Here is a 26754-nt window from a genome sequence, read left to right as displayed (position 1 = left end):
AGACAGAGGGGCGGCCCCCCAGACCACTCCCCCAGTGTACCCGCAGACTGACTCCTATGGGCCAGAAGGGCGGCCCCCCAGACCACTCCCCCAGTGTACCCGCAGACTGACTCCTATAGACCAGACAGAGGGGCGGCCCCCCCAGACCACTCCCCCAGTGTACCCGCAGACTGACTCCTATAGACCAGACAGAGGGGCGGCCCCCCAGACCACTCCCCCAGTGTACCCGCAGACTGACTCCTATAGACCAGACAGAGGGGCGGCCCCCCAGACCACTCCCCCAGTGTACCCGCAGACTGACTCCTATAGACCAGACAGAGGGGCGGCCCCCCCAGACCACTCCCCCAGTGTAGATTCTCACACCCCCCGAGAGATCACAGACCCCCCAGATTACTGCACACAGGAAGGCGGCGGTGGGTTGAGAGTCTATATTCCATTGTTAGTGGAGACATCTGTACAATATTGTATATTAGAACCCCCTCCCCTCCCCCATTCCTGTATACAAACATTTCATGGTGGAGCTTTTATACAATAAACAGGAAAAGTCAGCAGTCTCTTTCCTTGTGTCCGTCCTTTTGTACAGAATATACTGAATGCAGCTGGGACTGACTTCTGCCTGAATGATACAGAAAACTAACCAAACTAAAAACTTCTACAGGAATAAAATTAAAGAAGCAAAACAACAATTCATACAGAGCATGACCACACCCCCTCCAAGGGGAGGAGCTTGGAAGCCACTGAACCCCTCTGCTCCAAGGGGAGGAGCTTGGAATCCACTGGACCCCTCTGCTCCAAGGGGAGGAGCTTGGCAGCCACTGATCCCCCTCTGCTCCAAGGGGAGGAGCTTGGCAGCCACTGATCCCCCTCTGCTCCAAGGGGAGGAGCTTGGCAGCCATTGGACCCCTCTGCTTCAAGGGGAGGAGCTTGGCAGCCATTGGACCCCTCTGCTTCAAGGGGAGGAGCTTGGCAGCCATTGGACCCCCTTTGCTTCAAGGGGAAGAGCTTGGCAGCCATTGGACCCCCTCTGAAGTCTAGTGGCTTAGGGGCCCTTGGATTGCTGTAAGTCTGAGGATCTCAGGTGGAGGAGGGGGCCGGACCGAAGCGTGGTGGGCACCATCCTGTTAGAAAACAAATGCCACTTCTGGGCGGCCGGATAACTCCGCAGATAAAGCGCAGCCAGGACTGGACAGCACAATAAAAAGGAAATGTGGGGTGCGGTTGGCACACAGGGAGGGCAGTCAGAGTCTTCCACCAATCATTGTCCTCTTCCCCGACCCCTCCAGACATGGCGCTGAGCGGGATATATATACATGGAGGGGGGGGACACACTAATGGAAGCAGATGGCGGGGATCCTGTGTGAGCGATGAGCGAGTCCTTGGTCCATTGTCCATCTAATGTCTGCGGCCGCCATCAGCGTGCGTCATTCTTAATGATGATTTCCACCCCATGATGCCGGAGCTGAGCCCGGAGGATGTGGTTCTTGTTCTTCAGGTCCTCCACCTAGGAGGGACAAGCAGGTTAGGATCCACTTCACATTGTACACACTGCCCCTACCCAAAGGGCTAGCCCTCTCCCTCCCCCCAACCCAAAGGGCCCTACCCAACCCAAAGGGCCATCTCCCTCCCCCCAACCCAAAGGGTCCTACCCAACCCAAAGGGCCATCCCCCTTACCCCTACCCAAAGGGCTATCCCCCTTACCCCTACCCAAAGGGCTATCCCCCTTACCCCTACCCAAAGGGCTATCCCCCTTACCCCTACCCAAAGGGCCACCCCCCTCCCCTACCCAAAGGGCTATCCCCCTCCCGAAAGGGCCCTCCCCCTCCCCCCAACCCAAAGGGCCCTACCCAACCCAAAGGGCCATCCCCCTCCCTTCCCAAAGGGCCCTACCCAACCCAAAGGGCCATCCCCCTCCCAACCCAAAGGGCCATCCCCCTCCCTACCCAAAGGGCCCTACCCAACCCAAAGGGCCATCCCCCTCCCAACCCAAAGGGCCATCCCCCTCCCAACCCAAAGGGCCATCCCCCTCCCTACCCAAAGGGCCACCCCCCTTCCCAAAGGGCCCTCTCCCTTACCCCTACCCAAAGGGCTATCCCCCTCCCGAAAGGGCCCTCTCCCTTACCCCTACCCAAAGGGCCCTCCCCCCCAACCCAAAGGGCCCTCCCCTCCCCCCCAACCCAAAGGGCCCTACCCTCCCCCCTACCCAAAGGGCCCCCACCCTAAGGGACACCCCGCCCCTACCAAAAGGGTCACCCCCCCCCACCGCCCCTACCCAAAGGGCCCCCACCCTAAGGGCCACCCCGCCACCTACCCAAAGGGCCCTCCGCCCAACCCAAAGGGCCATCCCCCTCCCTACCCAAAAGGGCCCCCACCCTAAGGGCCACCCCGCCCCTACCAAAAGGGTCACTCCCCCCCACCCTAAGGGCCACCCCGCCCCTACCAAAAGGGTCACTCCCCCCCACCGCCCCCACCCTAAGGGCCACCCCTACCAAAAGGGTCACCCCTCCCCCCCGCCCCCACCCTAAGGGCCACCCCTACCAAAAGGGTCACCCCTCCCCCCCACCGCTCCTACCCAAAGGGCCACCCCTACCAAAAAGGGGCCAACCACCCCTACCAAAAAGGGGCCAACCACCCCTACCAAAAAGGGGCCAACCACCCCTACCAAAAAGGGGCCAACCACCCCTACCAAAAAGGGCCACCCCCCCCTACCAAAAAGGGCCACCCCCTCCCCCCCGCCCGCCCCTACCAAAAAAGGGAAATCCCCCCCTCGTCCCTAACAAAAAAAAAAAAAAAAAGGATATTTAACTTACCATAAAATCCATTTCTCATTCGTTCATTGACAGACACAGCCTTCATAACGATAGGGTTATGTCACCTCTATTAGGAGTAGGACTAGGCAGAACAAAAAAGCAAACAAGCACCTGGCTCCGCCCATGGGCCGTCCTTAGTCAGTATATATCCCCTCCCTGCTCTAGGTATTCAGTTTAGTATTAAGCAGTAATAGAAGTCTCAAAAGAACTCCCTAGAGGGGTGGGTGCCGTGTCCGTCAATGAACGAATGAGAAATAGATTTTATGGTAAGTAAAAAAATCCTATTTTCTCATTCGTTCGTTGACAGACAAAGCCTTCATAACTAAAGGGACATCCCAAAGCAGAGCCAAACATGAAGGGTGGGAGAATGAAAAATCCCAAGGATATTACAAGAGCCAACCAGGTAACAGGAACGTCACCCAGGACAGGCTGGAACCCAACCTGAACGATACCCCTTCAAGAGGGAATAGACCCTCTAACCAGCGGGTCAAAAGAGGCATCCGCAGATACCAACCCGTTCACTTCGGAGACTTGTGAACCAGTACACCAATGACCATTGGTGGTCACCTTACAAACCTGCACAATGGACGCATGATGACCGAAGGCCCCAGAAGCACTAAGCGTCCGAGAAGAAAGCGCCATAAGAGGAAAGGAGGCACCTGATCCTCCACCGAATATCCCTCCCTCCGGAGAAAAAAACAGAACGCCCCTTTCTTGGCCTGTCCGCCAATACCCATTCAGGGCGGATAAGGCAAATTCCTTGGAAAGTGCTGACCAGGGACACGAGAAAAGCAACACAATGTCCTGATCCAAATGGAAATCCAAGGATGGAACCCTGTAAAAAAAAAGGGCAAAGCACCACCTGGGAAAGGTGAACGACGAGATAGAGGGGCTCCAGGAGAACCAAAATGACCAAGTTCAGATCCCACGGCGGTAGAAGAACCGCACTGGTGTCAACAGACGCCTAACCCCTGGAATAAAAGGTACGCACCCGGAAGTGTGAGATCAGGAGACGCTGAAGACCACCCAAGCCCCCCATCAGCAGTGTTGGAAACCGCAGCACCTGGCTCATCACAGCCAGGCCGTTAAAAACCAGCGACTCTAAAAACAGGATGGAAGAACGGTCCATGAGACAGAAGGTCCTTCCTGAAAGGCAGCGGCCAAGGAAAACGTTGGCGTACCTAGACCACCAGGACCCAACCAGATCCAATAGAATGACAGGAATGACCGTAGCCGTGATCCCACCAAAAAGACACAGCAGAGGCTGGAGATGGAAAGGCATAGAGCAAACGTGGGTCACTAGAGGCGCCAGAAGCTCCTGTGACTAGGGATGCACCGAAATTTCAGCCATCGAAACATATCAGCTGATAATGGCCCTTTCGGCAAAAAGCCGAAAAAGAGTTTTTGCCGATAGCGAATGGGGCGGGGCTCTGTCCCCGCCCCTGGTGCCACCTATCGGGGGGGGCTTCCTATATCGTAGAAGAGAGGAGAGCCGCCGCCCGTTTGATTACAGCACCAGGAACATCACAGTTTTCATTTCAATAGCTGTGTGTTCCCCACTGCACGCCGTCACATACAGCCCCTCCCCCTTGTCCGGACGGGTGATCTGTCTATCAAAGTTCCCGGACAAGGGGGAGGGGCTGTATGTGACGGCGCGCAGTGGGGAACACACAGCTATTGAAATGAAAGCTGTGATGTTCCTGGTGCTGTAATCAAACAGGCGGCGGCTCTCCTCTCCCTTCACTGGCTGCACTACTGGGGACACTGGCTGCATCTGATGGGCACTGGTGAGGCTGCATTAATCTCTTGTATCATGTCCGCAGTCTCTGACCATCTCCTGTATCATGTCCGCAGTCTCTGACCATCTCCTGTATCATGTCCGCAGTCTCTGACCATCTCCTGTATCATGTCCGCAGTCTCTGACCATCTCCTGTATCATGTCCGCAGTCTCTGACCATCTCCTGTATCATGTCCGCAGTCTCTGACCATCTCCTGTATCATGTCCGCAGTCTCTGACCATCTCCTGTATCATGTCCGCAGTCTCTGATCATCTCCTGTATCATGTCCGCAGTCTCTGATCATCTCCTGTACTATGTCTGCAGTCTTTGATCATCTCCTGTACTATGTCTGCAGTCTTTGATCATCTCCTGTATTATGTCTGCAGTCTCTGATCATCTCCTGTACTATGTCTGCAGTCTCTGATCATCTCCTGTACTATGTCTGCAGTCTCTGACCATCTCCTGTATCATGTCCGCAGTCTCTGACCATCTCCTGTATCATGTCCGCAGTCTCTGATCATCTCCTGTACTATGTCTGCAGTCTTTGATCATCTCCTGTATTATGTCTGCAGTCTCTGATCATCTCCTGTATTATGTCCGCAGTCTCTGATCATCTCCTGTACTATGTCTGCAGTCTTTGATCATCTCCTGTACTATGTCTGCAGTCTCTGATCATCTCCTGTACTATGTCTGCAGTCTCTGATCATCTCCTGTACTATGTCTGCAGTCTCTGATCATCTCCTGTACTATGTCTGCAGTCTCTGATCATCTCCTGTACTATGTCTGCAGTCTCTGATCATCTCCTGTACTATGTCTGCAGTCTCTGATCATCTCCTGTACTATGTCTGCAGTCTCTGATCATCTCCTGTATAAAAATATTTTTAAAAACAGTCACTTTCAGTATCGGTTTTTGGGATCAAGGAAGATTTTCAGTATCGGTTTCGGCCCCAACAAAAACCCATTTGGTGCATCCCTACCTGTGACCTTGTCAGAAACCCCAGTACCGTCCTGTTGAGCCAGGACAGAAAACAGAACTACCTCAGGCATGCCCCAGTGGAGACCAATACTATGAAACACGGCCCAGTGAAGGGCCCACCCCGTGGTCCACCCTAACCAACTGAGGTATCCGTTTTACAGTATTTTACTCCTGGAAAGCGTATGCCAGAAAGGGCCGGAAAGAGACGCTCTGCCCACCGAAGGATACTGCCAACAGCCTATCTTGGCCCGCCCTGGTGAAGGACATAAGCCACAGCCGTTGCCTTGCCCCACAAACTGGGAGCCCCCGAAGTCGATCCTTCCATGATCCAGAAATGGTCTGTTTGCATGAAGTTCCAAGATATTACTCAGCAGTCCGGATTTCCCCAACGTCCAACAACCCTGAGCAGTGCTCAGTCCTAGGACCTCTCCCACCCGGACAGGCTGGCATTGGTGGCCACCCTGTTCAATACAAGGGAAGAAAGTGGGGTACCAGAGAGCGAAGCCACCAGACTAGGAAAAACTCTGGATTCCTAACTTAGCCGAATCCGATTGTCAAGAGACCCTGGGTGCTTGTCCCATTATGCCAGAATCTCCTCTAAGGGAGCTTGTATGGAACTATGCAAATGGAATCGTCTCAAAAAAAACGGACCCCACATGCAGATCTGCAGAGGAGCCCCCCTGCCAGACAGTGAATGAAACGCAGCATGCAACTTTCAGAGTATTGTCCGGGAGAAGAAACACGCTGGCCAGAGCTGAGGCCCATGTCAGGCTCAGATAATCCAACAATCTGGCAGAGCCAAGCAGACATCCAATAGTATAAAATCAGTCAAGTCTTGTATAAGAACTACGGTGTTCCTCTGAGTAGCCGAGGAGTCGGAGAAGAAGATCGTTCAGGCAGCCGACACGCTAAATTCTGAGGAAGTGCTGGAGACGGGCACATAGCAGGATGCATAAGTCACAATCGCGTTGTAGATAGAAATCAGAAAGTCCCCCTGACGAAGTACTGCTACCGCTGTGCAGACGGACTCCATCCCGAATTACTGCACCCCCATAAGGCATGTACCATGCAAAACACTCTTTGGAGGAACACAGCCGGAAAACTTATCTTGTAACCGGACAAGATCAAGGTGGGACATGCTGCCATTCAGGGTCACCCCCCAAAATACATGTCTCAGCCCCACTGAGCTCAGCAACCCGGGTAACTGCAACCCAGCGGACAACTGCAGCACCTGGACCAACAGGTCCTCCAATGCAGCAAATACAGGGGGACTCTGATCCCCCTCCAGACATGTCAGCTGGACCTTTTAGAAGCCAGAGATTCCTCTATTGGCACCATGGTTACCTTGAGCAGCCTAGAGACAGCGGGGGTCCACTACTGGTGGGACAGTCCACTACTAAAGGAGGGACCCCCAAAGGAGTACCTTACCGCACGTGTTCTTGGAAACACCAAAGACACTTTGAACAACCCCAGTCCTCATGGAGAAATTTATCAGAAGGAGAAGGGAACGCATTCGCCACGCAAAACCGTTAATCCAAAGGGATACCGGCCCTCCGCCATGGCCACCACTGCACCCTCCTGAAAAGGTTCCCACACAGATGTAAGAAGTGTGAAAACCAGCGCCCCTCGACCGAGGCCCTGCACAGGGAGCACAGACCGAAGCCCCCCCCACAGAGAGGACAGACCCGGGGGCCCCCCCACAGAGAGGACAGACCCGAGGGCTCCTCACAGGGAGCACAGACCAAAGCCCCCCCCCACAGAGAGGACAGACCCAGGGGCCCCCCCACAGAGAGGACAGACCCGAGGGCTCCTCCCAGGGAGCACAGACCAAAGCCCCCCCCCACAGAGAGGACAGACCCAGGGGCCCCCCCACAGAGAGGACAGACCCGAGGGCTCCTCACAGAGAGGACAGACCCGAGGGCTCCTCACAGGGAGCACAGACCAAAGCCCCCCCCCCCCCACAGAGAGGACAGACCCGGGGGCTCCTCACAGGGAGCACAGACCAAAGCCCCCCCCCACAGAGAGGACAGACCCAGGGGCCCCCCCACAGAGAGGACAGACCCGAGGGCTCCTCACAGGGAGCACAGACCAAAGCCCCCCCCCACAGAGAGGACAGACCCAGGGGGCCCCCCACAGAGAGGACAGACCCGAGGGCTCCTCACAGGGAGCACAGACCAAAGCCCCCCCCCCTCACAGGGAGCACAGACCAAAGCTCCCCCCCCCTCACAGGGAGCACAGACCCAGGGGCCCCCCCACAGAGGACAGACCCGAGGGCTCCTCACAGGGAGCACAGACCAAAGCCCCCCCCCCTCACAGGGAGCACAGACCAAAGCCCCCCCCCCACAGAGAGGACAGACCCAGGGGCCCCCCCACAGAGGACAGACCCGAGGGCTCCTCACAGGGAGCACAGACCAAAGCCCCCCCCCCTCACAGGGAGCACAGACCAAAGCTCCCCCCCCCTCACAGGGAGCACAGACCCAGGGGCCCCCCCACAGAGGACAGACCCGAGGGCTCCTCACAGGGAGCACAGACCAAAGCCCCCCCCCCCCTCACAGGGAGCACAGACCAAAGCCCCCCCCCCCCACAGAGAGGACAGACCCAGGGGCCCCCCCACAGAGGACAGACCCGAGGGCTCCTCACAGGGAGCACAGACCAAAGTCCCCCCCCCACAGAGAGGACAGACCCGAGGGCTCCTCACAGGGAGCACAGACCAAAGCCCCCCCCCACAGAGAGGACAGACCCGGGGGCTCCTCACAGGGAGCACAGACCAAAGCCCCCCCCCCCCCACAGAGAGGACAGACCCGGGGGCTCCTCACAGGGAGCACAGACCAAAGCCCCCCCCCCCCCCCCACAGAGAGGACAGACCCGGGGGCTCCTCACAGGGAGCACAGACCAAAGCCCCCCCCCCCCCCCCACAGAGAGGACAGACCCGGGGGCTCCTCACAGGGAGCACAGACCAAAGCCCCCCCCCCCCCCACAGAGAGGACAGACCCGGGGGCTCCTCACAGGGAGCACAGACCAAAGCCCCCCCCCCCCCCCACAGAGAGGACAGACCCGGGGGCTCCTCACAGGGAGCACAGACCGAAGCCCCCCCCCCCCCACAGAGAGGACAGACCCGGGGGCTCCTCACAGGGAGCACAGACCAAAGCCCCCCCCCACAGAGAGGACAGACCCAGGGGGCCCCCCACAGAGAGGACAGACCCGAGGGCTCCTCACAGGGAGCACAGACCAAAGCCCCCCCCCCCCTCACAGGGAGCACAGACCAAAGCTCCCCCCCCCTCACAGGGAGCACAGACCCAGGGGCCCCCCCACAGAGGACAGACCCGAGGGCTCCTCACAGGGAGCACAGACCAAAGCCCCCCCCCCCTCACAGGGAGCACAGACCAAAGCTCCCCCCCCCCTCACAGGGAGCACAGACCCAGGGGCCCCCCCACAGAGGACAGACCCGAGGGCTCCTCACAGGGAGCACAGACCAAAGTCCCCCCCCCACAGAGAGGACAGACCCGAGGGCTCCTCACAGGGAGCACAGACCAAAGCCCCCCCCCCCCCCCCCACAGAGAGGACAGACCCGGGGGCTCCTCACAGGGAGCACAGACCAAAGCCCCCCCCCCCCCCCCCACAGAGAGGACAGACCCGGGGGCTCCTCACAGGGAGCACAGACCAAAGCCCCCCCCCCCCCACAGAGAGGACAGACCCGGGGGCTCCTCACAGGGAGCACAGACCAAAGCCCCCCCCCCCCCCCACAGAGAGGACAGACCCGGGGGCTCCTCACAGGGAGCACAGACCAAAGCCCCCCCCCCCCACAGAGAGGACAGACCCGGGGGCTCCTCACAGGGAGCACAGACCGAAGCCCCCCCCCCCCCCACAGAGAGGACAGACCCGGGGGCTCCTCACAGGGAGCACAGACCAAAGCCCCCCCCCCCCCCCACAGAGAGGACAGACCCGGGGGCTCCTCACAGGGAGCACAGACCAAAGCCCCCCCCCACAGAGAGGACAGACCCGGGGGCTCCTCACAGGGAGCACAGACCAAAGCCCCCCCCCCCCCACAGAGAGGACAGACCCGGGGGCTCCTCACAGGGAGCACAGACCAAAGCCCCCCCAACAGAGAGGACAGACCCGGGGGCTCCTCACAGGGAGCACAGACCAAAGCCCCCCCCCCCCCCCCACAGAGAGGACAGACCCGGGGGCTCCTCACAGGGAGCACAGACCAAAGCCCCCCCCCCCCCACAGAGAGGACAGACCCGGGGGCTCCTCACAGGGAGCACAGACCAAAGCCCCCCCCCCCCCCCACAGAGAGGACAGACCCGGGGGCTCCTCACAGGGAGCACAGACCAAAGCCCCCCCAACAGAGAGGACAGACCCGAGGGCTCCTCACAGGGAGCACAGACCAAAGCCCCCCCCCCCCCACAGAGAGGACAGACCCGGGGGCTCCTCACAGGGAGCACAGACCAAAGCCCCCCCCCCCCCACAGAGAGGACAGACCCGGGGGCTCCTCACAGGGAGCACAGACCGAAGCCCCCCCCCCCCCACAGAGAGGACAGACCCGGGGGCTCCTCACAGGGAGCACAGACCAAAGCCCCCCCCCCCCCCACAGAGAGGACAGACCCGGGGGCTCCTCACAGGGAGCACAGACCAAAGCCCCCCCAACAGAGAGGACAGACCCGGGGGCTCCTCACAGGGAGCACAGACCAAAGCCCCCCCCCCCCTCACAGGGAGCACAGACCAAAGCCCCCCCCCCCCACAGAGAGGACAGACCCAGGGGCCCCCCCACAGAGGACAGACCCGAGGGCTCCTCACAGGGAGCACAGACCAAAGTCCCCCCCCCACAGAGAGGACAGACCCGAGGGCTCCTCACAGGGAGCACAGACCAAAGCCCCCCCCCCCCCCCCCACAGAGAGGACAGACCCGGGGGCTCCTCACAGGGAGCACAGACCAAAGCCCCCCCCCCCCTCACAGGGAGCACAGACCAAAGCCCCCCCCCCCCACAGAGAGGACAGACCCAGGGGCCCCCCCACAGAGGACAGACCCGAGGGCTCCTCACAGGGAGCACAGACCAAAGTCCCCCCCCCACAGAGAGGACAGACCCGAGGGCTCCTCACAGGGAGCACAGACCAAAGCCCCCCCCCACAGAGAGGACAGACCCGGGGGCTCCTCACAGGGAGCACAGACCAAAGCCCCCCCCCCCCCCCCACAGAGAGGACAGACCCGGGGGCTCCTCACAGGGAGCACAGACCAAAGCCCCCCCCCCCCCCCCACAGAGAGGACAGACCCGAGGGCTCCTCACAGGGAGCACAGACCAAAGCCCCCCCCCCCCCACAGAGAGGACAGACCCGGGGGCTCCTCACAGGGAGCACAGACCAAAGCCCCCCCCCCCCCCCCACAGAGAGGACAGACCCGGGGGCTCCTCACAGGGAGCACAGACCGAAGCCCCCCCCCCCCCCACAGAGAGGACAGACCCGGGGGCTCCTCACAGGGAGCACAGACCAAAGCCCCCCCCCACAGAGAGGACAGACCCAGGGGGCCCCCCACAGAGAGGACAGACCCGAGGGCTCCTCACAGGGAGCACAGACCAAAGCCCCCCCCCCTCACAGGGAGCACAGACCAAAGCTCCCCCCCCCTCACAGGGAGCACAGACCCAGGGGCCCCCCCACAGAGGACAGACCCGAGGGCTCCTCACAGGGAGCACAGACCAAAGCCCCCCCCCCCTCACAGGGAGCACAGACCAAAGCTCCCCCCCCCTCACAGGGAGCACAGACCCAGGGGCCCCCCCACAGAGGACAGACCCGAGGGCTCCTCACAGGGAGCACAGACCAAAGCCCCCCCCCCTCACAGGGAGCACAGACCAAAGCCCCCCCCCCCCCACAGAGAGGACAGACCCAGGGGCCCCCCCACAGAGGACAGACCCGAGGGCTCCTCACAGGGAGCACAGACCAAAGTCCCCCCCCCACAGAGAGGACAGACCCGAGGGCTCCTCACAGGGAGCACAGACCAAAGCCCCCCCCCCCCCCCCCACAGAGAGGACAGACCCGGGGGCTCCTCACAGGGAGCACAGACCAAAGCCCCCCCCCCCCCCCCACAGAGAGGACAGACCCGGGGGCTCCTCACAGGGAGCACAGACCAAAGCCCCCCCCCCCCCACAGAGAGGACAGACCCGGGGGCTCCTCACAGGGAGCACAGACCAAAGCCCCCCCCCCCCCCCACAGAGAGGACAGACCCGGGGGCTCCTCACAGGGAGCACAGACCAAAGCCCCCCCCCCCCCACAGAGAGGACAGACCCGGGGGCTCCTCACAGGGAGCACAGACCAAAGCCCCCCCCCCCCCACAGAGAGGACAGACCCGGGGGCTCCTCACAGGGAGCACAGACCAAAGCCCCCCCCCCCCCCCACAGAGAGGACAGACCCGAGGGCTCCTCACAGGGAGCACAGACCAAAGCCCCCCCCCCCCCACAGAGAGGACAGACCCGGGGGCTCCTCACAGGGAGCACAGACCAAAGCCCCCCCCCCCCACAGAGAGGACAGACCCGGGGGCTCCTCACAGGGAGCACAGACCAAAGCCCCCCCCCCACAGAGAGGACAGACCCGGGGGCTCCTCACAGGGAGCACAGACCAAAGCCCCCCCCCCCACAGAGAGGACAGACCCGGGGGCTCCTCACAGGGAGCACAGACCAAAGCCCCCCCCCCCCCACAGAGAGGACAGACCCGGGGGCTCCTCACAGGGAGCACAGACCGAAGCCCCCCCCCCCCCACAGAGAGGACAGACCCGGGGGCTCCTCACAGGGAGCACAGACCGAAGCCCCCCCCCCCCCACAGAGAGGACAGACCCGGGGGCTCCTCACAGGGAGCACAGACCAAAGCCCCCCCCCCCCCCACAGAGAGGACAGACCCGGGGGCTCCTCACAGGGAGCACAGACCAAAGCCCCCCCCCCCCCACAGAGAGGACAGACCCGAGGGCTCCTCACAGGGAGCACAGACCAAAGCCCCCCCACACAGAGAGGACAGACCCGGGGGCTCCTCACAGGGAGCACAGACCAAAGCCCCCCCCCCCCACAGAGAGGACAGACCCGAGGGCTCCTCACAGGGAGCACAGACCAAAGCCCCCCCACACAGAGAGGACAGACCCGAGGGCTCCTCACAGGGAGCACAGACCAAAGCCCCCCCCCTCACAGGGAGCACAGACCAAAGCCCCCCCCCTCACAGGGAGCACAGACCAAAGCCCCCCCCCCCCCCACAGAGAGGACAGACCCGAGGGCTCCTCACAGGGAGCACAGACCAAAGCGCCCTACAGAGAGGACAGACCCAGGGGCTCCTCACAGGGAGCACAGACCAAAGCCCCCCCCCCCACAGAGAGGACAGACCCGGGGGCTCCTCACAAGGGGCACAGACCAAAGCCCCCCCCCTCACAGGGAGCACAGACCAAAGCCCCCCCCCTCACAGGGAGCACAGACCGAAGCCCCCCCCCCCCACAGAGAGGACAGACCCGAGGGCTCCTCACAGGGAGCACAGACCAAAGCCCCCCCCCCCACAGAGAGGACAGACCCGGGGGCTCCTCACAAGGGGCACAGACCAAAGCCCCCCCCCCCCCACAGAGAGGACAGACCCGGGGGCTCCTCACAGGGAGCACAGACCAAAGCCCCCCCACAGAGAGGACAGACCCGGGGGCTCCTCACAAGGGGCACAGACCCGGGGGCCCAAACCGCGGCCCTTCCAGGGTCACCAACCGGGGCCCCTCACAGAAGACACAAACCGTGGCCCCTCATAGGGACACAAACCCTCACAGGGGCAAAACCTGTGGCCCCTCCCAGGGGGCAGCGACCAGGGCCTCCCACAGGGGACACAAACTATGGCCCCTCACAGGGAACACCACACGTAGCCCCTCTCATGGAGCACACCCCATGGCCCCCCCACAGGCGACACAAACCATGGCCCCTCACAGGAAGCACACACTGTGGCCCCTCACTTAGGGGACAGAGACCCCCGCAGCGCCACCCCTCAGGAAAGAGGGGGAGCCGCCACGAGGCCTAGTAGGCCGCAAAAGCGACGACCTAAATTTCTGGCCTCCCGCCACAAGCACGCGGCCTGTGGGGGGACCGCGGTAGGCCACAAAAGGCCTGAAATTGAGGCCGCAAAAGCCACGGACCTCAGGGGGACCGGGCCGGCAGCCATCGTGAGTGAGGTTTGGTAGGCCGCAACGCCCTAAACTAACCCCCGGACACCTGATCGCCCCCAATACAAAAACCGAGGGAGGAAAAAGAAAATGGGGCATGTGTTCCAAAAAGTCCCTAGGCCAGAAGCCTGGATCTCACCTGGGAAAGGGGGGGGGGGGGGCGAATGGAGGAGAGCTTGGTTCCCCAAACCGACCCCCCCAAGGAGTGCCTGGACCGCTGGGGCCCATACTTACCCCTACTGCAGGGATTGCTGGACGCACTCCACAGACAGATCCATCTCCCGCCATGGTGACACTGTGACTCGGACAGAAGTAGCTGGTCATGTGTGTCCCTGCGAGAGACTGTACCTCACCGGCCACCCCAGAATGGGGCCTGTCATGGCCGACCCAGAGCTGAGCTAAGGACTGCACACAATCCATGGCCAGGCTGGGGAGAGACTTCCAGGATCTCTATTATCCAGCAACTGATTGAAGATCACAGGAAAAAAAAGAACAGAAATAAAATCCAAAGAACCGCAGGTCCCAAAAACTGAATACCTAGAGCAGGGAGGGGCTTATATACTAAGGACGGCCCATGGGCGGAGAAAGCTGCTCCTTTGCTTTTTTTGTTCTGCCTACTCCTAATAGAGGCGATATAACCCTATTGTTATGAAGGCTGTGTCTACCAATGAACGAATGAGAAAAGGGGCCCTCCCCCCCCCACGCCCGCCCCTACCAAAAGGGGCCCCTGCCCCCGCCCGCCCCTACCAAAAGGGGCCCTTCCCCCGCCCGCCCCTACCAAAAGGGCCATCCCTCGCATGTCTACACACACAATTCCCCCCCCCCCCCCCCCCCAATGATGCCGGAGCTGAACCCACAGGATGTGGTGGTTCTTCAAATCCTCCACCTAGGAGGGACAAGGAGGTTAGGATCCACCCCACATGTACCCACCACCAATAGGTCAAACTCACATCTACTATGTCCTCCAACATTCACCGATGCCCAACCCAAAGCCTTGACACACACCGGATTCACCTCAATTCCCACACTCACCTTCCCACCATTTTACTGTCATCATTAAACTGCCACCCTGATGGCGACTCACCAGACTGCGGTGGGCAACCTCACTCCTCATACCCACCTCTGGCCCGGACACTCACCTGCTGCCGTAGGAGTTCATTGTCCACCTGCAGCTGCTCCAAAGTCTGAAGTTCCTCAGCCAGACGCATGTTGCCCTGTCGCAGCTCCTGGATATAATCACATGCTTTGGATAGGATGCCTCCTTTACTCTGCAAGGAGACAAGAGGGGTCAGTCACAAACGACCCAATCTTTATACATACCCAGAGGGGTCAGTCACACAGCACCCACCAGACTTGGTGCTCAGAGGTGATCTATCCTTGCATCTCCTCCATACCTGCCCAGACTTAGTGCTCAGAGGTGATCTATCCTACATACCTGCCCAGACTTGGTGCTCAGAGGTGATCTATCCTTGTATCCTCCATACCTGCCCAGACTTGGTGCTCAGAGGTGATCTATCCTTGTATCTCCTCCATACCTGCCCAGACTTGGTGCTCAGAGGTGATCTATCCTTGTATCTCCTCCATACCTGCCCAGACTTGGTGCTCAGAGGTGATCTATCCTTGTATCTCCTCCATACCTGCCCAGAGGTGATCTATCCTTGTATCCTACATACCTGCCCAGACTTGGTGCTCAGGGGTGATCTATCCTTGTATCCTACATACCTGCCCAGACTTGGTGCTCAGAGGTGATCTATCCTTGTATCCTACATACCTGCCCAGACTTGGTGCTCAGAGGTGATCTATCCTTGTATCTCCTCCATACCTGCCCAGACTTGGTGCTCAGAGGTGATCTATCCTTGTATATCCTCCATACCTGCCCAGACTTGGAGCTCAGAGGTGATCTATCCTTGTATATCCTCCATACCTGCCCAGACTTGGTGCTCAGAGGTGATCTATCCTTGTATCTCCTCCATACCTGCCCAGACTTGGTGTTCAGAGGTGATCTATCCTTGTATCCTACATACCTGCCCAGACTTGGTGCTCAGAGGTGATCTATCCTTGTATCTCCTCCATACCTGCCCAGACTTGGTGCTCAGAGGTGATCTATCCTTATCTCCTCCATACCTGGTGCTCAGAGATGATCTATCCTTATCTCCTCCATACCTGCCCAGACTTGGTGCTCAGAGGTGATCTATCCTTGTATCCTACATACCTGCCCAGACTTGGTGCTCAGAGGTGATCTATCCCATATCTCCTCCATACCTGCCCAGACTTGGTGCTCAGAGGTGATCTATCCTTGTATATCCTCCATACCTGCCCAGACTTGGTGCTCAGGGGTGATCTATCCTGTATTTCCTCCATACCTGCCCAGACTTGGTGCTCAGAGGTGATCTATCCTTATCTCCTCCATACCTGCCCAGACTTGGTGCTCAGAGGTGATCTATCCTTGTATCTCCTCCATACCTGCCCAGACTTGGTGCTCAGAGGTGATCTATCCTTATCTCCTCCATACCTGGTGCTCAGAGATGATCTATCCCATATCTCCTCCATACCTGCCCAGACTTGGTGCTCAGAGATGATCTATCCCATATCTCCTCCATACCTGCCCAGACTTGGTGCTCAGAGGTGATCTATCCTTGTATCTCCTCCATACCTGCCCAGACTTGGTGCTCAGAGGTGATCTATCCTTGTATCTCCTCCATACCTGCCCAGACTTGGTGCTCAGAGATGATCTATCCTGTATCTCCTCCATACCTGCCCAGACTTGGTGCTCAGAGATGATCTATCCTGTATCTCCTCCATACCTGCCCAGACTTGGTGCTCAGAGGTGATCTATCCTTGTATCTCCTCCATACCTGCCCAGACTTGGTGCTCAGAGATTATCTATCCTTGTATTCTACATACCTGCCCAGACTTGGTGCTCAGAGGTGATCTATCCTTGTATCTCCTCCATACCTGCCCAGACTTGGTGCTCAGAGGTGATCTATCCTTGTATCTCCTCCATACCTGCCCAGACTTGGTGCTCAGAGGTGATCTATCCTTGTATCTCCTCCATACCTGCCCAGACTTGGTGCTCAGAGGTGATCTATCCTTGTATCTCCTCCATACCTGCCCAGACTTGGTGCTCAGAGGTGATCTATCCTGTATTTCCTCCATACCTGCCCAGACTTGGTGCTCAGAGGTGATCTATCCTTGTATCTCCTCCATACCTGCCCAGACTTGGTGCTCAGAGATGATCTATCCTGTATCTCCTCCATACCTGCCCAGACTTGGTGCTCAGAGGTGATCTATCCTGTATCTCCTCCATACCTGCCCAGACTTGGTGCTCAGGGGTGATCTATCCTGTATCTCCTCCATACCTGCCCAGACTTGGTGCTCAGAGATGATCTATCCTTGTATCCTACATACCTGCCCAGACTTGGTGCTCAGAGGTGATCTATCCTTGTATCTCCTCCATACCTGCCCAGACTTGGTGCTCAGAGATTATCTATCCTTGTATCCTACATACCTGCCCAGACTTGGTGCTCAGAGGTGATCTATCCTTGTATCTCCTCCATACCTGCCCAGACTTGGTGCTCAGAGGTGATCTATCCTTGTATCTCCTCCATACCTGCCCAGACTTGGTGCTCAGAGGTGATCTATCCTGTATTTCCTCCATACCTGCCCAGACTTGGTGCTCAGAGATGATCTATCCTGTATCTCCTCCATACCTGCCCAGACTTGGTGCTCATGGGTGATCTATCCTGTATCTCCTCCATACCTGCCCAGACTTGGTGCTCAGAGGTGATCTATCCTGTATCTCCTCCATACCTGCCCAGACTTGGTGCTCAGAGATGATCTATCCTGTATCTCCTCCATACCTGCCCAGACTTGGTGCTCAGAGATGATCTATCCTGTATCTCCTCCATACCTGCCCAGACTTGGTGCTCAGGGGTGATCTATCCTGTATCTCCTCCATACCTGCCCAGACTTGGTGCTCAGAGATGATCTATCCTGTATCTCCTCCATACCTGCCCAGACTTGGTGCTCAGAGATGATCTATCCTGTATCTCCTCCATACCTGCCCAGACTTGGTGCTCAGAGATGATCTATCCTGTATCTCCTCCATACCTGCCCAGACTTGGTGCTCAGAGATGATCTATCCTTGTATCCTACATACCTGCCCAGACTTGGTGCTCAGAGGTGATCTATCCTGTATCTCCTCCATACCTGCCCAGACTTGGTGCTCAGAGGTGATCTATCCTTGTATCTCCTCCATACCTGCCCAGACTTGGTGCTCAGAGGTGATCTATCCTGTATTTCCTCCATACCTGCCCAGACTTGGTGCTCAGAGATGATCTATCCTGTATCTCCTCCATACCTGCCCAGACTTGGTGCTCATGGGTGATCTATCCTGTATCTCCTCCATACCTGCCCAGACTTGGTGCTCAGAGATGATCTATCCTGTATCTCCTCCATACCTGCCCAGACTCGGTGCTCAGAGATGATCTATCCTGTATCTCCTCCATACCTGCCCAGACTTGGTGCTCAGAGATGATCTATCCTGTATTTCCTCCATACCTGCCCAGACTTGGTGCTCAGAGGTGATCTATCCTTGTATCTCCTCCATACCTGCCCAGACTTGGTGCTCAGAGATGATCTATCCTTGTATCCTACATACCTGCCCAGACTTGGTGCTCAGAGGTGATCTATCCTGTATCTCCTCCATACCTGCCCAGACTTGGTGCTCAGGGGTGATCTATCCTTATCTCTTCCATACCTGCCCAGACTTGGTGCTCAGAGGTGATCTATCCTTGTATCTCCTCCATACCTGCCCAGACTTGGTGCTCAGAGGTGATCTATCCTGTATTTCCTCCATACCTGCCCAGACTTGGTGCTCAGAGGTGATCTATCCTTATCTCTTCCATACCTGCCCAGACTTGGTGCTCAGAGATGATCTATCCTTGTATCCTACATACCTGCCCAGACTTGGTGCTCAGAGATGATCTATCCTGTATCTCCTCCATACCTGCCCAGACTTGGTGCTCAGATGATCTATCCTTGTATCCTACATACCTGCCCAGACTTGGTGCTCAGAGATGATCTATCCTGTATCTCCTCCATACCTGCCCAGACTTGGTGCTCAGGGGTGATCTATCCTGTATCTCCTCCATACCTGCCCAGACTTGGTGCTCAGAGGTGATCTATCCTGTATTTCCTCCATACCTGCCCAGACTTGGTGCTCAGAGATGATCTATCCTGTATCTCCTCCATAGCTGCCCAGACTTGGTGCTCAGGGGTGATCTATCCTGTATCTCCTCCATACCTGCCCAGACTTGGTGCTCAGAGATGATCTATCCTGTATCTCCTCCATACCTGCCCAGACTTGGTGCTCAGAGATGATCTATCCTGTATCTCCTCCATACCTGCCCAGACTTGGTGCACAGAGATGATCTATCCTTTATCTCCTCCATACCTGCCCAGACTTGGTGCTCAGAGATGATCTATCCTGTATCTCCTCCATAGCTGCCCAGACTTGGTGCTCAGGGGTGATCTATCCTGTATCTCCTCCATACCTGCCCAGACTTGGTGCTCAGAGATGATCTATCCTGTATCTCCTCCATACCTGCCCAGACTTGGTGCTCAGAGATGATCTATCCTGTATCTCCTCCATACCTGCCCAGACTTGGTGCACAGAGATGATCTATCCTTTATCTCCTCCATACCTGCCCAGACTTGGTGCTCAGAGGTGATCTATCCTTGTATCTCCTCCATACCTGCCCAGACTTGGTGCTCAGAGATGATCTATCCTGTATCTCCTCCATACCTGCCCAGACTTGGTGCTCAGAGATGATCTATCCTGTATCTCCTCCATACCTGCCCAGACTTGGTGCTCAGGGGTGATCTATCCTGTATCTCCTCCATACCTGCCCAGACTTGGTGCTCAGAGATGATCTATCCTGTATCTCCTCCATACCTGCCCAGACTTGGTGCACAGAGATGATCTATCCTTTATCTCCTCCATACCTGCCCAGACTTGGTGCTCAGAGATGATCTATCCTGTATCTCCTCCATAGCTGCCCAGACTTGGTGCTCAGGGGTGATCTATCCTGTATCTCCTCCATACCTGCCCAGACTTGGTGCTCAGAGATGATCTATCCTGTATCTCCTCCATACCTGCCCAGACTTGGTGCTCAGAGATGATCTATCCTGTATCTCCTCCATACCTGCCCAGACTTGGTGCACAGAGATGATCTATCCTTTATCTCCTCCATACCTGCCCAGACTTGGTGCTCAGAGGTGATCTATCCTTGTATCTCCTCCATACCTGCCCAGACTTGGTGCTCAGAGATGATCTATCCTGTATCTCCTCCATACCTGCCCAGACTTGGTGCTCAGAGATGATCTATCCTGTATCTCCTCCATACCTGCCCAGACTTGGTGCTCAGAGATGATCTATCCTGTATCTCCTCCATACCTGCCCAGACTTGGTGCTCAGAGATGATCTATCCTGTATCTCCTCCATACCTGCCCAGACTTGGTGCTCTCCATTGAACAATCGGGGATGATCTTGGAAAGCTGAACGATCCAGTTATTGATCTTGTCCCTCCGGCGACGTTCCACTAATAAGACAGAAGTCAGCAATGTAATGCAATGCAATCCACCAACACTGAGCTCACTTATCAATCTGTCACAAGACTGTCTGTGCTGCCTCTACAACCAATCATATGACTGCGAGAGTGTGACTGGATAACAGAGGGAGAGGAGTACAAAAAGGGAACAGCTGATCAGAGACGGGAGGGTACGGGGGGGCGAGGGAGACCCCCGTGGGAGGAAACGTGGGGGGGGGGCGAGGGAGATCCCCGCGGCAGGGAACGGGGGGCGAGGGAGATCCCCGCGGCAGGGAACGGGGGGCGAGGGAGATCCCCGCGGCAGGGAACGGGGGGCGAGGGAGATCCCCGCGGCAGGGAACGGGGGGCGAGGGAGATCCCCGTGGCAGGGAACAGGGCGAGGGAGAACCCCACGGCAGGGAACAGGGCGAGGAAGAACCCCGCGGCAGGGAACGGGGGGCGAGGGAGAACCCCACGGCAGGGAACAGGGCGAGGAAGAACCCCGCGGCAGGGAACGGGGGGCGAGGGAGATCCCCACGGCAGGGAACGGGGGGCGAGGGAGATCCCCACGGCAGGGAACGGGGCGAGGGAGAACCCCACGGCAGGGAACGGGGCGAGGGAGAACCCCACGGCAGGGAACGGGGCGAGGGAGAACCCCACGGCAGGGAACGGGGCGAGGGAGAACCCCGCGGCAGGGAACGGGGCGAGGGAGAACCCCGCGGCAGGGAACGGGGGGCGAGGGAGATCCCCACGGCAGGGAACGGGGGGCGAGGGAGATCCCCACGGCAGGGAACGGGGGGCGAGGGAGATCCCCACGGCAGGGAACGGGGGGCGAGGGAGAACCCCGCGGCAGGGAACGGGGGGCGAGGGAGATCCCCGCGGCAGGGAACGGGGGGCGAGGGAGAACCCCACGGCAGGGAACGGGGGGCGAGGGAGAACCCCGCGGCAGGGAACGGGGGGCGAGGGAGAACCCCACGGCAGGGAACAGGGGGCGAGGGAGATCCCCACGGCAGGGAACGGGGGGCGAGGGAGAACCCCACGGCAGGGAACGGGGGGCGAGGGAGAACCCCACGGCAGGGAACGGGGGGCGAGGGAGAACCCCACGGCAGGGAACGGGGGGCGAGGGAGAACCCCACGGCAGGGAACGGGGGGCGAGGGAGAACCCCACGGCAGGGAACGGGGGGCGAGGGAGAACCCCACGGCAGGGAACGGGGGGCGAGGGAGAACCCCGCGGCAGGGAACGGGGCGAGGGAGATCCCAGCAGGTGGAATAAGCAAAGCAGACCGGCCCTCATTGGTAATAATAAGACTTTGTACAGAGGCGGCCCCTGGCCAGGCTGATGGTGTTATTGGCATGTTCCCATCCCCCATCTTGTACCTTCATTGTGTTGAGCTCTCCTCTTCTCATCCCGCGTGGTACGTGGACCATCGGATTTCCTGGGGGGGGAGGAGACATTAGATCAGAGAACCTCTCAGTGATCACCAGTAGAGGAATGGTGGAGGAGGGACTTACGGTGAGTAGGGGTGGGTTCTCGGGGCGATGGATCTCTGGGCACCTCCCTGGAGAACCTCCTGAGGAGACATCATGACAAAGAACTGACCTGTGGAAGAGATGGGGGGGAGGAGTTAGTGATGGACACAGGGTGATGTCATTGTGGGAGGGGCCTGGTGATGTCAGGACCTGTGGAGGCGGCTTGTCCCAGCAGAGCCTCGCTGTTCTGTGATGTCACCACCGTGGTGGCCGTGGCTCCTGTGCCCACCGTTGTGCTGGTGTCCGCCACCGCCGTGGTGGGGAAGTAGGTGTAATGCGTCTCTGTGGTGGAAGTGTCGGTATCCGCTGCCTCATCACTGGTGAACGCCCCTTGGATCACAGCCTGGAGAGAAGAGAACAGCTTCCATCAGAGTCTTCTCACACAGGAATACAAAGATGAGAGAAATAACAAAGTGTACCTGAGTCATGGACTGCGCCGCCGGGAACCCGCTAATGGCGCCCGCCCCTTCCGTCTGTCCATCCAACTGACCCTCCGCTACCTGGATGACCCGGTACATCACCTGTCAGAGATACCGTATATATAAGAGCCCGGGTACCACCCGGACCCCAATCACCTGCCAGAGATACCGTATATATAAGAAGAGCCCGGGTACCACCCGGACCCCAATCACCTGCCAGAGATACCGTATATATAAGAAGAGCCCAGGTACCACCCGGACCCCAATCACCTGCCAGAGATACCGTATATATAAGAAGAGCCCGGGTACCACCCGGACCCCAATCACCTGCCAGAGATACCGTATATATAATAAGAGCCCGGGTACCACCCGGACCCCAATCACCTGCCAGAGATACCGTATATATAAGAAGAGCCCGGGTACCACCCGGACCCCAATCACCTGCCAGAGATACCGTATATATAAGAAGAGCCCAGGTACCACCCGGACCCCAATCACCTGCCAGAGATACCGTATATATAAGAAGAGCCCGGGTACCACCCGGACCCCTATCACCTGCCAGAGATACCGTATATATAAGAAGAGCCCGGGTACCACCCGGACCCCAATCACCTGCCAGAGATACCGTATATATAAGAAGAGCCCGGGTACCACCCGGACCCCAATCACCTGCCAGAGATACCATATATAAGAGCCCCGCCCACCACCACCCCGATCACCTACCAGAAATACCGTATATAAGAGCCCCGCCCACCACCACCCCAATCACCTACCAGAAATACCGTATATAAGAGCCCCGCCCACCACCCCGGACCCCAATCACTTACCAGAGATACCGTATATATAATAAGAGCCCCGCCCACCACCCCGGACCCCAATCATCTACCAGAGACACCGTGTATATATAAGAAGAGCCCGGGTACACCCGGACCCCAATCACCTGCTAGAGACACCGTATAGAATATAAGAGCCCAGGTACCACCCGGACCCCAATCACCTGCCAGAGATACCGTATATATAAGAAGAGCCCGGGTACCACCCGGACCCCAATCACCTGCCAGAGATACCGTATATATAAGAAGAGCCCGGGTACCACCCGGACCCCAATCACCTGCCAGAGATACCATATATATAAGAAGAGCCCGGGTACCACCCGGACCCCAATCACCTGCCAGAGATACCGTATATATAAGAAGAGCCCAGGTACCACCCGGACCCCAATCACCTGCCAGAGATACCGTATATATAAGAAGAGCCCGGGTACCACCCGGACCCCAATCACCTGCCAGAGATACCGTATATATAAGAAGAGCCCGGGTACCACCCGGACCCCAATCACCTGCCAGAGATACCGTATATATAAGAAGAGCCCGGGTACCACCCGGACCCCAATCACCTGCCAGAAATACCGTATATATAAGAAGAGCCCGGGTACCACCCGGACCCCAATCACCTGCCAGAGATACCATATATATATATATATAAGAGCCCGGGTACCACCCGGACCCCAATCACCTACCAGAGATACCGTATATATAAGAAGAGCCCGGGTACCACCCGGACCCCAATCACCTGCCAGAGATACCGTATATATAAGAGCCCGGGTACCACCCGGACCCCAATCACCTGCCAGAGATACCGTATATATATAAGAGCCCGGGTACCACCCGGACCCCAATCACCTGCCAGAGATACCGTATATATAAGAGCCCGGGTACCACCCGGACCCCAATCACCTGCCAGAGATACCGTATATATAAGAAGAGCCCGGGTACCACCCGGACCCCAATCACCTGCCAGAGATACCGTATATATAAGAGCCCGGGTACCACCCGGACCCCAATCACCTGCCAGAGATACCGTATATATAAGAGCCCGGGTACCACCCGGACCCCAATCACCTGCCAGAGATACCGTATATATAAGAAGAGCCCGGGTACCACCCGGACCCCAATCACCTGCCAGAGATACCGTATATATATAAGAGCCCGGGTACCACCCGGACCCCAATCACCTGCCAGAGATACCGTATATATAAGAAGAGCCCGGGTACCACCCGGACCCCAATCACCTGCCAGAGATACCGTATATATAAGAGCCCGGGTACCACCCGGACCCCAATCACCTGCCAGAGATACCGTATATATAAGAGCCCGGGTACCACCCGGACCCCAATCACCTGCCAGAGATACCGTATATATAAGAAGAGCCCGGGTACCACCCGGACCCCAATCACCTGCCAGAGATACCATATATAAGAGCCCCGCCCACCACCACCCCGATCACCTACCAGAAATACCGTATATAAGAGCCCCGCCCACCACCACCCCAATCACCTACCAGAAATACCGTATATAAGAGCCCCGCCCACCACCCCGGACCCCAATCACTTACCAGAGATACCGTATATATAATAAGAGCCCCGCCCACCACCCCGGACCCCAATCATCTACCAGAGACACCGTGTATATATAAGAAGAGCCCGGGTACACCCGGACCCCAATCACCTGCTAGAGACACCGTATAGAATATAAGAGCCCAGGTACCACCCGGACCCCAATCACCTGCCAGAGATACCGTATATATAAGAAGAGCCCGGGTACCACCCGGACCCCAATCACCTGCCAGAGATACCGTATATATAAGAAGAGCCCGGGTACCACCCGGACCCCAATCACCTGCCAGAGATACCATATATATATAAGAGCCCGGGTACCACCCGGACCCCAATCACCTGCCAGAGATACCGTATATATAAGAAGAGCCAAGGTACCACCCGGACCCCAATCACCTGCCAGAGATACCGTATATATAAGAAGAGCCCGGGTACCACCCGGACCCCAATCACCTGCCAGAGATACCGTATATATAAGAAGAGCCCGGGTACCACCCGGACCCCAATCACCTGCCAGAGATACCGTATATATAAGAAGAGCCCGGGTACCACCCGGACCCCAATCACCTGCCAGAAATACCGTATATATAAGAAGAGCCCGGGTACCACCCGGACCCCAATCACCTGCCAGAGATACCATATATAAAAGAGCCCAGGTACCACCCGGACCCCAATCACCTGCCAGAGATACCGTATAGAATATAAGAGCCCCGCCCACCACCCCGGACCCCAATCACCTGCCAGAGATACCGTATAGAATATAAGAGCCCCGCCCACCACCCCGGACCCCAATCACACAATCACCTACCTGGGTGCCCCCGCTGTCTGCGCGGAACACATACTTCACAGCGGGATCAGAGAACGTGGCAGCTGATTGGATACTGGCTATGGCAACACTAGTGGGGTCTTCACCTGTCGCCACTGTGAGAAACAAATGCAGACATCAGAAAGAACCCCATGGGGCCCCTGCAATATATCCTTATACCATAGGGGCCCCACACCGACCCCCCGTACTATAACTGTCCTTATACCATAGGGGCCCCACACCGACCCCCCGTACTATAACTGTCCTTATACCATAGGGGGCCCACACCAACCCCCCGTACTATAACCATGTCCTTATACCATAGGGGCCCCACACCAACCCCCCGTACTATAACCATGTCCTTATACCATAGGGGGCCACACACCAACCCCCCGTACTACAACTGTCCTTATACCATAGGGGCCCCACACCAACCCCCCGTACTACAACTGTCCTTATACCATAGGGGGCCCCACACCAACCCCCCGTACTATAACCATGTCCTTATACCATAGGGGCCCCACACCAACCCCCCGTACTATAACTGTCCTTATACCATAGGGGGCCCACACCGACCCCCCGTACTATAACTGTCCTTATACCATAGGGGCCCCACACCAACCCCCCGTACTATAACTGTCCTTATACCATAGGGGGCCCACACCAACCCCCCGTACTATAACTGTCCTTATACCATAGGGGGCCCACACCAACCCCCCGTACTATAACCATGTCCTTATACCATAGGGGGCCCCACACCGACCCCCCGTACTATAACTGTCCTTATACCATAGGGGGCCCACACCGACCCCCCGTACTATAACTGTCCTTATACCATAGGGGCCCCACACCAACCCCCCGTACTATAACTGTCCTTATACCATAGGGGGCCCACACCAACCCCCCGTACTATAACCATGTCCTTATACCATAGGGGCCCCACACCGACCCCCCGTACTATAACTGTCCTTATACCATAGGGGGCCCACACCAACCCCCCGTACTATAACCATGTCCTTATACCATAGGGGCCCCACACCGACCCCCCGTACTATAACTGTCCTTATACCATAGGGGCCCCACACCGACCCCCCGTACTATAACTGTCCTTATACCATAGGGGCCCCACACCAACCCCCCGTACTATAACCATGTCCTTATACCATAGGGGCCCCACACCGACCCCCCGTACTATAACTGTCCTTATACCATAGGGGCCCCACACCGACCCCCCGTACTATAACTGTCCTTATACCATAGGGGGCCCACACCAACCCCCCGTACTATAAC

General features: G+C 58.1%; 1 protein-coding gene across 1 annotated transcript; it reads right to left on the bottom strand.

Annotated features, from left to right (window-relative positions):
- Positions 1–413: 413 nt before the first annotated feature.
- Positions 414–25605, bottom strand: USF1 (upstream transcription factor 1). The gene is made up of 8 exons (XM_073608878.1): positions 25468–25605; positions 22265–22366; positions 21996–22188; positions 21828–21915; positions 21693–21751; positions 20233–20327; positions 14865–14993; positions 414–1501 (listed from the first exon to the last, which is right to left on the bottom strand). The coding sequence occupies exons 2-8, from the start codon at positions 22361–22363 to the stop codon at positions 1412–1414; spliced, it is 753 nt and encodes a 250-aa protein (XP_073464979.1). The 5' UTR covers positions 22364–22366; positions 25468–25605; the 3' UTR covers positions 414–1411.
- Positions 25606–26754: the final 1149 nt, after the last annotated feature.

The sequence above is a fragment of the Aquarana catesbeiana genome, linkage group LG13, assembly GCF_042186555.1.
Source record: "Aquarana catesbeiana isolate 2022-GZ linkage group LG13, ASM4218655v1, whole genome shotgun sequence".
NCBI lineage: Eukaryota > Metazoa > Chordata > Amphibia > Anura > Ranidae > Aquarana > Aquarana catesbeiana.
Note: the sequence above shows the minus strand (reverse complement) of the source record. Positions and strands in the feature narration are given on the sequence as shown.